A 13,489-nucleotide genomic window follows, 5' to 3' on the forward strand; every position below is an offset into this window, starting at 1 on the left:
AAAAATCCAACCTCTAATAAAAAATGTATTCAGAGAAAAATGTACTTCAAGAAATAACTATTTTCAACAACAACAAAAAAACATATGCCACTATTATTGGCACCCCTGGAAAAGACAGCAAACAATGTAACTGAAGTATGTTTCCCATTTAAACTGTACATGTTCAAGATGATTGGAGTGTGCAGGAACTCTCAAGCTGTAATCCATGGCTTCCTAATTAATAGGGAACAAATATGAGGTGACACAGAGGCCAAATTCCCTTAGTCATCCATAAACATGGGAAAGAGAACACACAAACCAATTGAAGAAGTGTGTTGACCTTCATAAGTCAGAGAATGTTTAAAAAAAAAAAAGCTCCTCACCTGAAAATGTCCCTTTCTACTGCTCAAGCAAAAATAAAGTGGACACCAACTGGAACTGCTACAAACTTGCCTGGTAGAGGACCCAAGTTTATTTTGCCCCATGTACAGTGAGGAGGGCAAGAGAGGCAATAAATAAATAAGTCAATCAATCGCCAACGGTCACTGTTGGTGAATTACAATGAAAAAGGAAAATCTTGGGGTTTCCAAGTCTCCAAAATCACCATCAGACTCCATCTCCATGCCAACCGATTATTTGGAAGATTTGCCAGAAAAAAAGCCTTTGTCAGTTAACCACAAACATAAGCACCTGAAGTTTGGGAAATGCAACTACAACTTTGACTGGAACCGTGTTCTCTGGTCTGATAGAAAAACCTGGAGCTTTTTGGCAATAAACACTCAAGGTGAGTTTGGTGTAAAAAGAAGGATGGCTCTAATGAAAAGAAACCAATCCCAACTCTAAAATATGGCAGAGGTTCTGTGATGTTTTGGGTCTGTTTTCATGGACTCCATGAAATATCAGGACATTTTAAATCAGAATCTGGCTCCTCTGTCAGGAAACTAAAACTGGGTCGTCACTGGGTCTTCCAGCAGAACAACGATCCGAAGCATACTGTATGTCCAAATCAACACAAAAATGGCTCACTGAACACAGAATCAAGCTTCCGCCATGAACATTTCAGTCCCCTGAGCTGAACCCCAGTGAAAACCTGTGGGCAGAGCTGAAGAGGAGAGAGCACGAGAGAGGTCCGAGGACCCTGGATGATCTGGAGAGATTGTGTAAAGAGGAATGGTCTCAGATGCCCTGTTCTGTATCTCCAACCTTATAAAATAATATTGGCAAGACTCAGTGCTGTTTTACAGGAAAAGGAGGTTGTAGAAAGTATTAAATGCGGGGGTGCCAATAATAGTGGCATGTGTTTTTATTGAAAGATGAAGCAACTTTACCAAAAGGTGGATTTTTTGGTAACTTTTTTTTTTACACAAATCTTTACCAGGGGTGCCAATAATTGTGGAGGGCACCATATCTGTCAAATAACATAAAAAAATCAATCAATCATCGGTGACAGTAAAATGTGTGGATCTGTGAATCAGGTTTGTGCTCCACCTGCCCCTGTGGACGAGCCCCACTGTCTCCTGGTAAACAGCAATGTGCTGGATGTGGAAGGAAACATGAAGATGCAGGTCTGGGGAAAGAGTGAAGTGTTGCATCTGTGGAGGTCAGTATAGTCCTGTAGTACTGGATATGGAGGAGAGCAGGAAGGAGAATCCTGACAAAATCAAAACCAGCAGACATAAAATCCTCAACCCAAATAACAGCCATACAAACACCAGCACAGAGTAAATAAAGATTTATTCATGGACTGACAAAATAACATTTATAGCATTAGTGATAGAGGTAGTTAAAGGAGAACAGAAGGCAAATTTTTTCATTATCAGAATTCTATTTCTCATTTTATTAAATATAGGAATGCATTTTTGATAGCTATTTTCCATCCATCCGTTATCTGTAACTGCTTATCCTGTGTAGGGTCGTGGGCAAGCTGGAGCCTATCCCAGCTGACTACGAGCGAAAGGCGGGGTTCACCCTGGACAAGTTGCCAGATCATCACAGGGCTGACACATAGAGACACACAACCATTCACACTCACATTCACACCTACGGTCAATTTAGAGTCACCAGTTAACCTAACCTGCATGTCTTTGGACTGTGGGGGAAACCGGAGCACCCGGAGGAAACCCACGTGGACACGGGGAGAACATGCAAACTCCACACAGAAAGGCCCTCGCCGGCCACGGGGCTCGAACCCGGACCTTCTTGCTGTTAGGCGACAGTGCTAACCACTACACCACCATGCCACCCTTGATGGTTATTTTGTCACTGTGATAGCAAGTTATGAGTGTATGAAATATGCTCTGTAATACATCAGTCCATACGTCAAAGCAATGGCCATAAATGATATTCGTTGAGACCTGTGCGAGACATTGTAGGACGGAAGAAAAACGTACAGTGGAAATCAAAGTAACCAAAATCTGCCAACGTTCCCTGTGTCTGAAATTGCTCACTCGTTCACTACTCCCTATATAGGGAATTACTATATAGAGGACTATATAGTGAGCTCATTGGTAAAATGAAAAAACACTTTCGGACACTACTCCATCGCGCTGGTATTTATGTCATTACTGTCGCATGATTAAAATGTGCCAGATCAGACAGCTAGTGGGTTTTCAAAATAAACACATGCATGTGTTTTTGTGATAAATCCATATTATACTGAGCGCATTTCCCACATTAATAAATACAAAGTACCTGCGTCTTTCAGTTCTTTTAAATCAAGCCTGAATCCTTTCTTCTTTGCTGCTGCCTTTTATTAAATCAAATCTGAGAAATTTGATTTCTTTCAGCGCGACCATAATGCATGATGGGATATATTGCTTTGGTTAGTGACCATCAGTTGTACACTACTTTGCATGATGCATTGTGGGATACTTTAAGTGCACTATATAGGGTGTAAATAATCCTCACTACAAAATGGCGTCCTCACTATATAGTGCCCTATATAGTGAGTGATTTTGGACACATCTCCCAACATTGTCAAAAGACACGCGCGCCCTCTTTCGAATGCTGATGTAATCAAGCCAGAAGTTTTGTTTGTTTGTTTTGATAGCAATCAGGAAAGTTTGAAAAAAGTCGGCAGTAATCGTCATTTAAACTCGTTTTTGTGCAATATTTCGTTTGGAAAACAGTTTTCAAAATGGCGGCACTGACACCTGGCTTACACTTCACGTTTCGAAGTCTCACACAAGTCTCGTGAAGATCGCGCGGATAAGCGACGCCTGCCGTGGACCAAACGAACTAAATTCAACATGGCTAAAAACCGAATAGGCCGATAACTATATTATTTAATTGCAATTAGTTGCCAATACGAGTCACGATATAAGGTTACTAAAACGGAAAATGTAATTGAATAACACGTTAAAGGAATACGCCACCCCCAAGTGAAATTGAGTCAGTCCCTGCAGTCCCTAGAGTTGGATGAGTGAGCCAAAGCGTTTTGTAGCTGACCCAGCCATTATCCTGATCTGGAAACGTCCCGGTTAGCTTTAGCTTAGCGTAGTTGCTGTAATCTGGCGTGTCCAGATAGCATTGTCGTTGCAAAAGTGAATCAAATAACTCAAGATTTTTTATAATTATTTCTCATGACCTGTACATTCACATCGAGTACACATATCAATGCAAATTAACACGAAGGGATTTACTAGACCAATTTATATCTGGAACTATTTTCAGCCACAGCACAGGCAAAGCACCGCTGCAGGCGCAAAGACACCACGCAGCACCTGAAAACCCTGGTTTCCCTGGTAACACTGGTGTATTGACGGAAGTTGTGGTGCTGCGTGGTGTCTTTGCGCCTGCAGCGGTGCTTTGCCTGTGCTGTGGCCGAAAATAGTTCCATATATAAATTGGTCTAGTAAATCCCTTCGTGTTAATTTGCATTGATATGGGTACTCGATGTGAATGTACAGGTCATGAGAAATAATTATAAAAAATCTTGAGTTATTTGATTCACTTTTGCAATGACAATGCTATCTGGACACGCCGGATTACAGCGACTACGCTAAGCTAAAGCTAACCGGGACATTTCCAGATCAGGACAATGGCTGGGTCGGCTACAAAACGCTTTGGCTCACTCATCCAACTCTAGGGACTGCAGGGACTGACTCAATTTCACTTGGGGGTGGCGTATTCCTTTAATTAAGAAATAAAGCAAGTTTAAAAATGACTTCAGTTCCCCTTTAAGTGTTCAGCACCAACTGTTAGAATTTCAATTCTTTTTACAAAATACAGGACAGTAGAGTAATATTTACAGTAGAGTAACATTTACAAAGTCTTCCACAAAAAAAAGGAAGAATATGAGCAGGAAATCTAAAGTTTCTAAGAGCTACAGGACGTTATTCCAGGACTTTTTGTTTTTGTAGCATTTTTCTTCATCTCTCTATAAAATATAGATACAAGACTCGATTGCAGTGTTACATACTGCAGTTCAGTTTGTGGCAGTAATAGAAGAAGAAGAAAAGTAGAAGCATGGCTGCACCTCCTCACCTGTGAAAGAGGAGAGCAACAGGGAGATAAATATTTCACCACAATCTTATAGCTGGATATTAAACTGCATTTGACAGTGGAGACAAATATATCAGCTCTGATCTGAGATTTAATGTGAGTTCAGGCTTTTCTGCTGGATTTTCACTCCACACACACATTTTTATTCCATATTACACTGTAAACATCATGTCTTACTCTCTCACTCCAGCAGGAAGACACACAGCCACAGTTTAAGAGTTGTTGAAGGAAGAATCTCCTTCAGAGGCTGTAAAACATTCAAATCCGTCACAAAGTGAACTAAACACTGCTAATAAATAATGTAGTGGTTTTAAACATCATTTATGGATCATAAAGGTTCACTTACAGGGTCTGGGGGGAACAGGTTTGAATCCTGAAACACAGATGATGGACAGACAGTTATTATAAAATCTCAGTGCTGTGTTTGGCTTCATGAGATAATGAGTTCATATCAGTTTATTGTCTCGTCTAATTTATTAATTAATATTAAAAATATGCAAAATATTCATCAAATCCTCTCAGAATGAGAAAGTGTAAATCTGTACTCTGAAAACTTCACATCTGCCTCCTTCCTCCTCTCACCAGAGTTCCTCTTCTTCCAGAGGACAATTCCAGCAGCAGCGACAGCAACAAGAGCCACAAGGACACCAATGATGATAGCAGTCAATCCTCCACCTGATTCTCCATCTGATCCTCCACCTGTTAAATCAGCACAGAGTCTTTATTCTCTGCTGCAGCAGTAAATCAGCTTTTACCCTCTAAATCTGGAGTTTTATTCTGACCTTTTGCTACTTCTAGGATTAAATCCTTCTCCAAGCTGCTGTGCTGAACCACTCAGGTGTAGTTGTGTTTCTGCAGCTCCTCAGCTGGGACTTTCAGAATGCTCCTCTTCTGGAAGCTTCCATCCTGGTTGGGTAACGTCTCATTGAGCTCAACGTCCTCAATCATGTCCTCTCCATCCTTCTGCCAGGTGATATTCAGGGCTTTGGGGAAGAAACCTGTAGCGTGACACACCACCTCTGGAGAAGGCGAGTGTTTGTGGAAGACTGACACCTCAGGACGAACTGCAGAGACACAGAGGCATGAATATTTTTGACATTGAAAATTAAGTGTTATTTGTCATGTGATCAACATTTTCTGGCTGCATGAATTATTAAGATGGAGGTATAAACATTAAAGAGTGCAGTATTTCTCCTGTACTCCAGTGGTCATTAACCTGCTGCTCGCGATGTAGAGGTCGATCTCTGAGGTATTTTTAGATCACAACACATTTTACAATAAAAACATGCAATGTTCAAATATTCACAGGTTGGCTTGATTTGAATATGGCTGATGTTTTAATTTTTGATTTATTGTTAATTTTGACACTAATGTTGAATGCTTTAATGGAAAATTTAAATGCAAATGGAATTCTGTTATTTCATTGTGGGACCATCTTTGTGCACACATATCACATCACATCTCATCATCTCTAGCCGCTTTATCCTTCTACAGGGTCGCAGGCAAGCTGGAGCCTATCCCAGCTGACTACGGGCGAAAGGCGGGGTACACCCTGGACAAGTCGCCAGGTCATCACAGGGCTGACACATAGACACAGACAACCATTCACACTCACATTCACACCTACGCTCAATTTAGAGTCACCAGTTAACCTAACCTGCATGTCTTTGGACTGTGGGGGAAACCGGAGCACCCGGAGGAAACCCACGCGGACACGGGGAGAACATGCAAACTCCGCACAGAAAGGCCCTCGCCGGCCCTGGGGCTCGAACCCAGGACCTTCTTGCTGTGAGGCGACAGCGCTAACCACTACACCACCGTGCCGCCGTGCACACATATGGGAAAAGAAATGGAAAAATGGGGTTTGGATTTTTATTTTACTTTTGGTATAAAAAACCCTGCCATAGTGCACCATCAGTGTGTGTGTGTTGCAGGGAAGGAGTGTGTTATTAGTATACGCACAATGTGTGTGTATAAGATGTGTGTTTGTCTAACAGCTGCAGTTACAGTAACAGAGCAGATCACACACTTTACCTTTCCTCTCCAGAGTCTCTCTGCCGTAAGACACAAACTTCTTTAACCAATCGATACATTCATTCTCCAGGTAGCTCTTCCAGTATTTAGCTTCATCTTTATGATCCCACTTCTTTAGAAGTTTTCTAGCTTGAGGATTCGCTGCAGTCCAGGTTCCAGTTTTCAGATCCAGACTCATGAAATCTTCTCCATCATAACCGTACAGATCATATCCCCTAGGGGTGCTGTCATCATCAAGCTCACAGCTGTACATCCTCTGGAGTGTATGAACTCCTGCTCACACACACGTAATGAGGTGAGATCAGATGAGCTGACTTTCCTTCTACACTCTCTATTCAAACTGCTACACTGCGTTTTTCTACTCGTCCTTTTTACATTTTGCCCTTTGTAGTAGAACAATGTTATTGTCAGTAAAAGAATATTTAATAATGTGTGTTTTGTGTCCTTCTACACTGCATGGATTCACAGCTCTGTGTGTAAAGTAAAAACATATTCGGATCGTTTTAATCTGTGACCCAAACTGTATAATGGGCACTCAGTAGTTTGCCTAAATAGAAAAAACATTAAAAGTGTAGAGAGAAGCTCTTTAGTGTGAGAGTCTGCAGTTTGAGACAAAGCCCAAGGGTTTGTGACTCTGATGATATAATGACCTGCTGCTGTTTAATCGATGTTACAGAACCACTGTGCACTACTGAGAATACAGAACGTTATTTTGCACATCAGTATTGTTCTGTGCTCGTTTGTGGATTCACAATAAATCCTGAGATGATGTCAGAAAGGAAACTGTATTTCTGTGTTACTTTAACAGGTTTATTACACACAGCTGAACAGCCACAACTTTATTTCACGGGGATCGTCTTTAACAGGTCATTTAAAATAAAGACATCGTCTCATTCAGAGGTCAGCAGGTGAGCAGCCACACAGAGTGGTGTACTGTCAGAAACAGGAAGTGCTTTAAAAATCACCTCCCCTGTCTTTCCTCAACAGCTATTTTACATGTCTTACTGCGTGAGCATAACCTCAAACCATCATAAACTTGGACACAATTGGGTATTCCAACAGGACAGTGACCCCAAACCCACATCACAGCTGGTTGTGAGGGATAAAGCAGGCTAGGATGAAGCTTTTGGAATGGCCCTCCTGAAAATATGTGGAATGCGTATAAAAGTCAGGTCTGTTCCAGGAAACACACAAATTTAACCGAACTTTACCAATTCTGCCAAAAAATTGGTCAAATATCCAACCTGAATTCTGCCAGAAGCTTGTTGATGGCTAACAAAAGCATCTGGTCAAAGTGAAGCTTGTTAAGGGGCATTTCACCAAAGATTAGGTGTGCTGTATGTATATGTTTGACAATGTATTGTTTTCAGAAAACCTAAAATAAATGAAAACATTTACACTAAATTCTTGTTTTGTTTTTAATTAAAGATGTAAATTGTACAATCATTCTGCCACAGATAAAGAATTGTTCAAAGACATCAGTGAAAGTCCAATATTCCCATGATGTTCATGTCCAATATGAGTGTATGTAAACTTCTGAAATCAACTATAGCCTTTTAGCTTTAGCAGCTTGTGCTAATTTTAGGGATATTAAGCATTTAAACAGCATCACAGGAAGCAGAAAATACCAATGCAGGCTCTGATGGACCAGGTCTACTGCAGAATATAAACAAGATCAACTGTGAGCTACTGCTCGCTTCCGTATCCCCCCGCCACTCTCACTTACGGTAGATCAGAACGCAAGCGATCGAAGGAATAGGACACTTATTATGAATGTTGACTTCAACAAATAATGAACCCTGAAACAAGTAAGTAAAGAGCAGTGTCTCTCCCCAGGGATTTCAAACAGCATCCTGGTAAACTGTCATTCTGAAATAGCATTTTGCTTCTTGAAATAGCGTTAAAATCCACCCTATATGTTTCATAAATGCATTCAGTCAGTAAACAGGAAGTCGACATGCGACAGACCTGAAAACAGTGTGCATGGTATAGAACCCCAAGCTGAAGCTCAGTACCAAATATCAAGCAGTTGTGATTTGTAGTTACTGAGAAAAGTGTTACAAAAATTTTGTAAATCCACTCTATATGTTTCGTAAATACATTCAGTCAGTAAACAGGAAGTCAATGTGCGACAGACCTGAAAACGGTACACATGGTATAGAACCCCAAGCTGAAGTTTGGTACCAAGTGGCTATGATTTGTGTTTGCTGAGGAAAAGGGTGTTTCAGACAGACGGAGATACGGGCAGACGGACAGCGGTAAACCAGTATACCCTCCTCCTTCGGAGCGGGGGTATAATAATAATAATAATAATAATAATAATAATAATTATTATTATTATTAAAAACATCATATGGAGCCTGAAAACTGACAAAATATGACTAAGTGTTCAATAAAATTCTTGTGTGTGTGTGTGTGTGTGTGTGTGTGTGTACACAGAGTACAGTGCGTGCATTAGTGATTAAAACTCTGAGTGTTTCACCTTCAGTGTGATTAAAGATATGCGTGTCTGGCTTCATCAAGACATGGAAACGGTCCTGTTGATCCACCATACGCTCTGCCTCTCTGTTCCAGTAACGTGGATCATCATCTCTCATCTTCTGTATCCACTCTGTCTTTGGGATCATCTCCTTTTTGTTGTCGTCATAGAACACAAACTGCTCTTCATCCACCAGACCAGCAGCAGTGAATTCTGGGAGATTTGTTCCTCTGACAGCAGTGTACTGGTACTGCAGAGTGTGTGAGCCTGTAAAAGGGTAAAGTTTTAGTAACTCATTACATTTAAAGTAAAACTATAAAGATGTATAAATTCTACAAAATTCAGAACAATGTCACCAAAATCCCCACCTACTGACTGAGTTAATAAGACCGCTCAACACACACAGACACACACACACACACGCTTTCAAAGATCACGGGTGGAAGTAAATAAGATTTTTAATTCGCAATTACTGAAAAAAAAAATGTTGTTGCCTTTTCATTATAGATTATTGATTTTAAAATAATGATAAAACATCTATTTAATCCATTGTAGATGACGGGATTAGATTCGGAGCCCAGACAATGTCAGATCTGTTTAGTGACACAGGCTGCAGTGTTTATGAATGAATGAATGAACCTTTATTGTCACTAGTCACAAGTACAAGCGAAATTAGCCATCAACCCATCCGTACATATACAATTTGACGGGGGGGGGGGGGGGGGGGGGGGGGGGGGGGTTGTAGACAGGACAGGAAGATAGGGATGGAAAAAAAACCAAAACAGAGTAACATGAGGAGAGGAGAGGAGAAAAAAGCAACCCACACACTATGCTCCTGTGGGGAGTACAGTGTGGGAACATAAAAAAACACCTCAGCAACATAAGCACATAATAAGTACACTTTTACAACATGAAAAAACTCGGGACTTGCATCAGGGGAGGGGGGTGAGGATGGGAGGGATGGAAGTAACCCAGCACAAGCAAGCAGCCATCCGTTCCTGCAGCCATTCAAGGCGCTGGTCGTGGACCCGCTTGTCACACTGGGGGTAAAAGCAGCAAAGGCGTTGGATGGGGGGGGGTAGGAGGGGTGATTGCATATGTATGTATGTAGGAGTTCGTGTATGTGTAGGCCTGGAGAGTCGCTTCGCCTGGCATCACAATCTTGGTGCCTCAGTCCGCAGGATTGTCATAGCGACAACACAGCAAGTTGCCATGGAGACAAACCTTGATTGGGTCCCAGACAGAGTCAACAATCAGCAGGTGACCGTGGGAAGTGGGGGAAGGGATGCAAGAGCGTCTCACTGCAGTGATCTTCAGGGGGAGTTGTTGTTCCAGCAACGACCTTGACCGAGGCCAGTGCTGTTTGAGGGGGCCGAAAGCAGATAAAATTGGGATTGTTTGGTCTTGGGGCGAGTAGACCCATTCTTTTACACGACTACTCTGTTTGTCCATTCTGGTCTCCGAATCGATCCATTTTCCTTTGCAAAGCCAAAAGCTTCTCCATGATGTTATCCATGTTGTGGTTTAAGTTCTGAATAGCCACAGTCTGAGTGCCGACAGCTCTGCCCACCACTTCAATCATGTCGGGCAGCTTTATGGGGCTTTGGACAGCTGTCACTGTTTTCTGATTTCCTCGATAAACCAGGGCAATGCCTAATCCAATCAGCAAAAGACCTGTAATCATGGTTCCGAATGGGTAGATGTCTTCAACGTCCTCCACAGAAAGAACCGCCAGGCACACGACCCGCCACCTCTCCCACGCGTCCATCGTGTAGCCAGCTGTGAACGTTCCGGCAGGGCAGGCCGGCTCCCCCGAACGCAGACTTCTCATCGAGAAAATAGTGTCAGTTGCATTGAGAGACCAATTTATCAATTCCATGATTTTTTAGTTTGGAGAGCAGTGCAGAGAGAGTCTCTCAAAAGTATAGACAGCAGACAGACGAGATGAGAGGAGCAAAGTAGGGAAGATAAGGGAGAGGAGAGGGAGAAAAACGTGACCGCCTTCATTGAGAGCAAAGCGATAGATTTATTAACAACAGCAAGATAAAATCGAGCTGCAACAGCGACCGGAGGATCCAAACACCAAGAGCGTGGCAACTTTATCTGCACATCATCCTAATGTGCTTCCATGGTAAAGGTAATCTAAAACCAATAAACTGTGTGTGATATGAGTGTCACTTCCTGTTAGCAGTAAAAAGTGCTATTATTCTGTTGGCATGTTAAAGCAGGAGGAACAGTGCTTTTAATAACAGCTCCATCACAGGATGCACTGTGGAATAATTCAGGAAGATTTTCAGTGTCAGATGTGAATTAATTGTGTTGCTATTTAACATTTATTCGATAAAGTAAAAAGTTTTCATTTTAATGTAGAAGGGTAGGTGTGATTAATTCCTGTGAATATTATTTTTATAGAGAAGAATGTAAAATGTTATTTAAACATCATGTTTCATTGCCAGTTGGTGGTGCTATGACAAAAACTTCACAAATTCCTTCACAATTTAGCATTATGAATGATTATCATTTCTCCAACATGATTATTAAAGCTCTAATATATCGTTCTGTGCAAAAGTCTTAGGCACATGTAAAGAAATGCTGTAGACCAAAACTGCCTTCAAAAATAATGAAATTAAATGTTTGAACAGCCCTGTGATGACCTGGCGACTTGTCCAGGGTGTACCCCGCCTTTCGCCCGTAGTCAGCTGGGATAGGCTCCAGCTTGTCTGCGACCCTGTAGAACAGGATAAAGCGGCTACAGATAATGGATGGATGTTTCAACATTTAAAAAAAATACTATAAGCAGGAGTAAGCCATAATAAATAAAACAGTCAATATCTGGTGTAAGGTGATCCTTTGCTTTAAAAACAAAACAGTAGTCTCCGGTCCAGTGAGGGCAGTTTTATGCGGAAATGAGCTGTAGATTTTACTGAGCATCTTACAGAACCAGCCCCAGTTCTTCTGGACACTGTCACACTTGCTTCATTTTGCACCAAAACCCAGTAGCCTTCATTATGTTTTCTTTTGTAATCTGAAGTGCTCTCTTATGGAATATGCTGCTCAGATTAGGGGTGTGCAAAAATATCGATACGGCGATATATCGCGATACTTTGGCTTCCGATTCAATATCGATACTCAAAATTTGAATATCGATATTTTTTTCAAATAATAAAATCATGTTTCAGACGGGTTGTAAATCCAGTACGACTTCCGCACCTCCGCTCCGCGAGGTGTCGCTGTGCCGCTACCTCACTGCAAGGCACTCTTCGTCTTCTCTTTTTTCCCCGGCGGTTGCAGTGAGGAAAAAAAACAGGCAAGCATGGCTGTTAACGTAAACCTAGAGACGCCGCCGAACTTTAAGGCAGATGTTTGGAGGCACTTTGGATTCCAAAGGAAAGGAGAAAAAAAAAAACCAGTGAGCCGGACAAAGAGAATGCACTTTGCAAAACCTGTTTCGCTCCAATTAAATTAAGATGCTCCAATTAAGATGCCCACTGCACTTTTCAATGTGTTTCAGACAGTGCGTTGTTCCTGCAAAATACAGGGATGCAAACAGCGCGCCTTTTGGCGGATGGCGCCTTTTTCACGGCTGAATCGCGCAGATCCGATTTTTTTTTTTTTAGGGGGGGCGTTGGAGTGTCTGATTATAATTCAAAGTAAATTCTGTATTAAAATTACTAAATAAGCAAATCCGTTACAGTCCATTAAACAGGAAGTATAAGGATGAGGAAAACACAGTTTAAATCGGGAAGCTGCGCACATTTGCGCAGTCCTGCCGCTCAGGCTGCACAAATGTGCGCAGCTTCCCGATTTAAACTGTGTTTTCCTCATCCTTATACTTCCTGTTTCATGGACTGTAACGGATTTGCTTATTTAGTAATTTTAATACGGAATTTACTTTGAATTATAATCAGACACTCCAACGCCCCCCCACCCCAAAAAAATTCGGATCTGCGCGATTCAGCCGTGAAAAAGGCGCCATCTGCCAAAAGGCGCGCTGTTTGCATCCCTGAAAATAAGCACAAGTTAAATGTTCTCAGGTATATGTTCTCAAGTTTACAAAGAACAAATTGATATTAGTGTTAGCACTGAAATGTATGTGCAGTCTGCAGTGCAATTTTTAAGTTTTCATAAAACAATTTGATTCTGCTTGTTAAGCAGCACTGATGTGTCCATGCTTACAGAAAAGTTGAGAATACTAGCACAGAAATGGGAATTTTCTGTATGTTGTAGTGAAGCAACTCTTGGTTTTGCCAGCAGTGGAATAGAGACAAATATATGTCTGGCAAGAGTGTGTAGTTATGTATGTGAAATGTAATTTTACAGTGGTCAATAAATTCTGATTTTCTTCAGTGACACAGATATCGTGATGTGGTTGAAATTTCTTGCAATATATCGATTATCACAGAATCGCTGTACCGTGATATTATCGTTATCGTGGGCAAAATATCGCCATAGTATCGTATCGTGAGGTATCTGGTGATACCCAGCCCTAGCTCA

The 13,489-nt window shown here is 41.5% G+C and overlaps 1 protein-coding gene across 3 annotated transcripts in view; it reads right to left on the minus strand.

Annotated features, from left to right (window-relative positions):
- The window catches only part of LOC132872830 (BOLA class I histocompatibility antigen, alpha chain BL3-7-like), a 160,164-nt gene that overhangs the window by 129,055 nt on the left and 17,620 nt on the right, over positions 1 to 13,489 (minus strand). For all 3 annotated transcript variants that reach the window (XM_060907924.1, XM_060907923.1, XM_060907925.1), the window contains exons 2-3: positions 8,999 to 9,262; positions 6,517 to 6,789 (exon numbers count right to left, since the gene is read on the minus strand). In XM_060907924.1, the coding sequence (XP_060763907.1) occupies positions 6,517 to 6,789; positions 8,999 to 9,262 (537 nt within the window). The remainder of the gene's footprint in view (positions 1 to 6,516; positions 6,790 to 8,998; positions 9,263 to 13,489) is intronic.

The sequence above is a fragment of the Neoarius graeffei genome, chromosome 24, assembly GCF_027579695.1.
Source record: "Neoarius graeffei isolate fNeoGra1 chromosome 24, fNeoGra1.pri, whole genome shotgun sequence".
Lineage (NCBI taxonomy): Eukaryota > Metazoa > Chordata > Actinopteri > Siluriformes > Ariidae > Neoarius > Neoarius graeffei.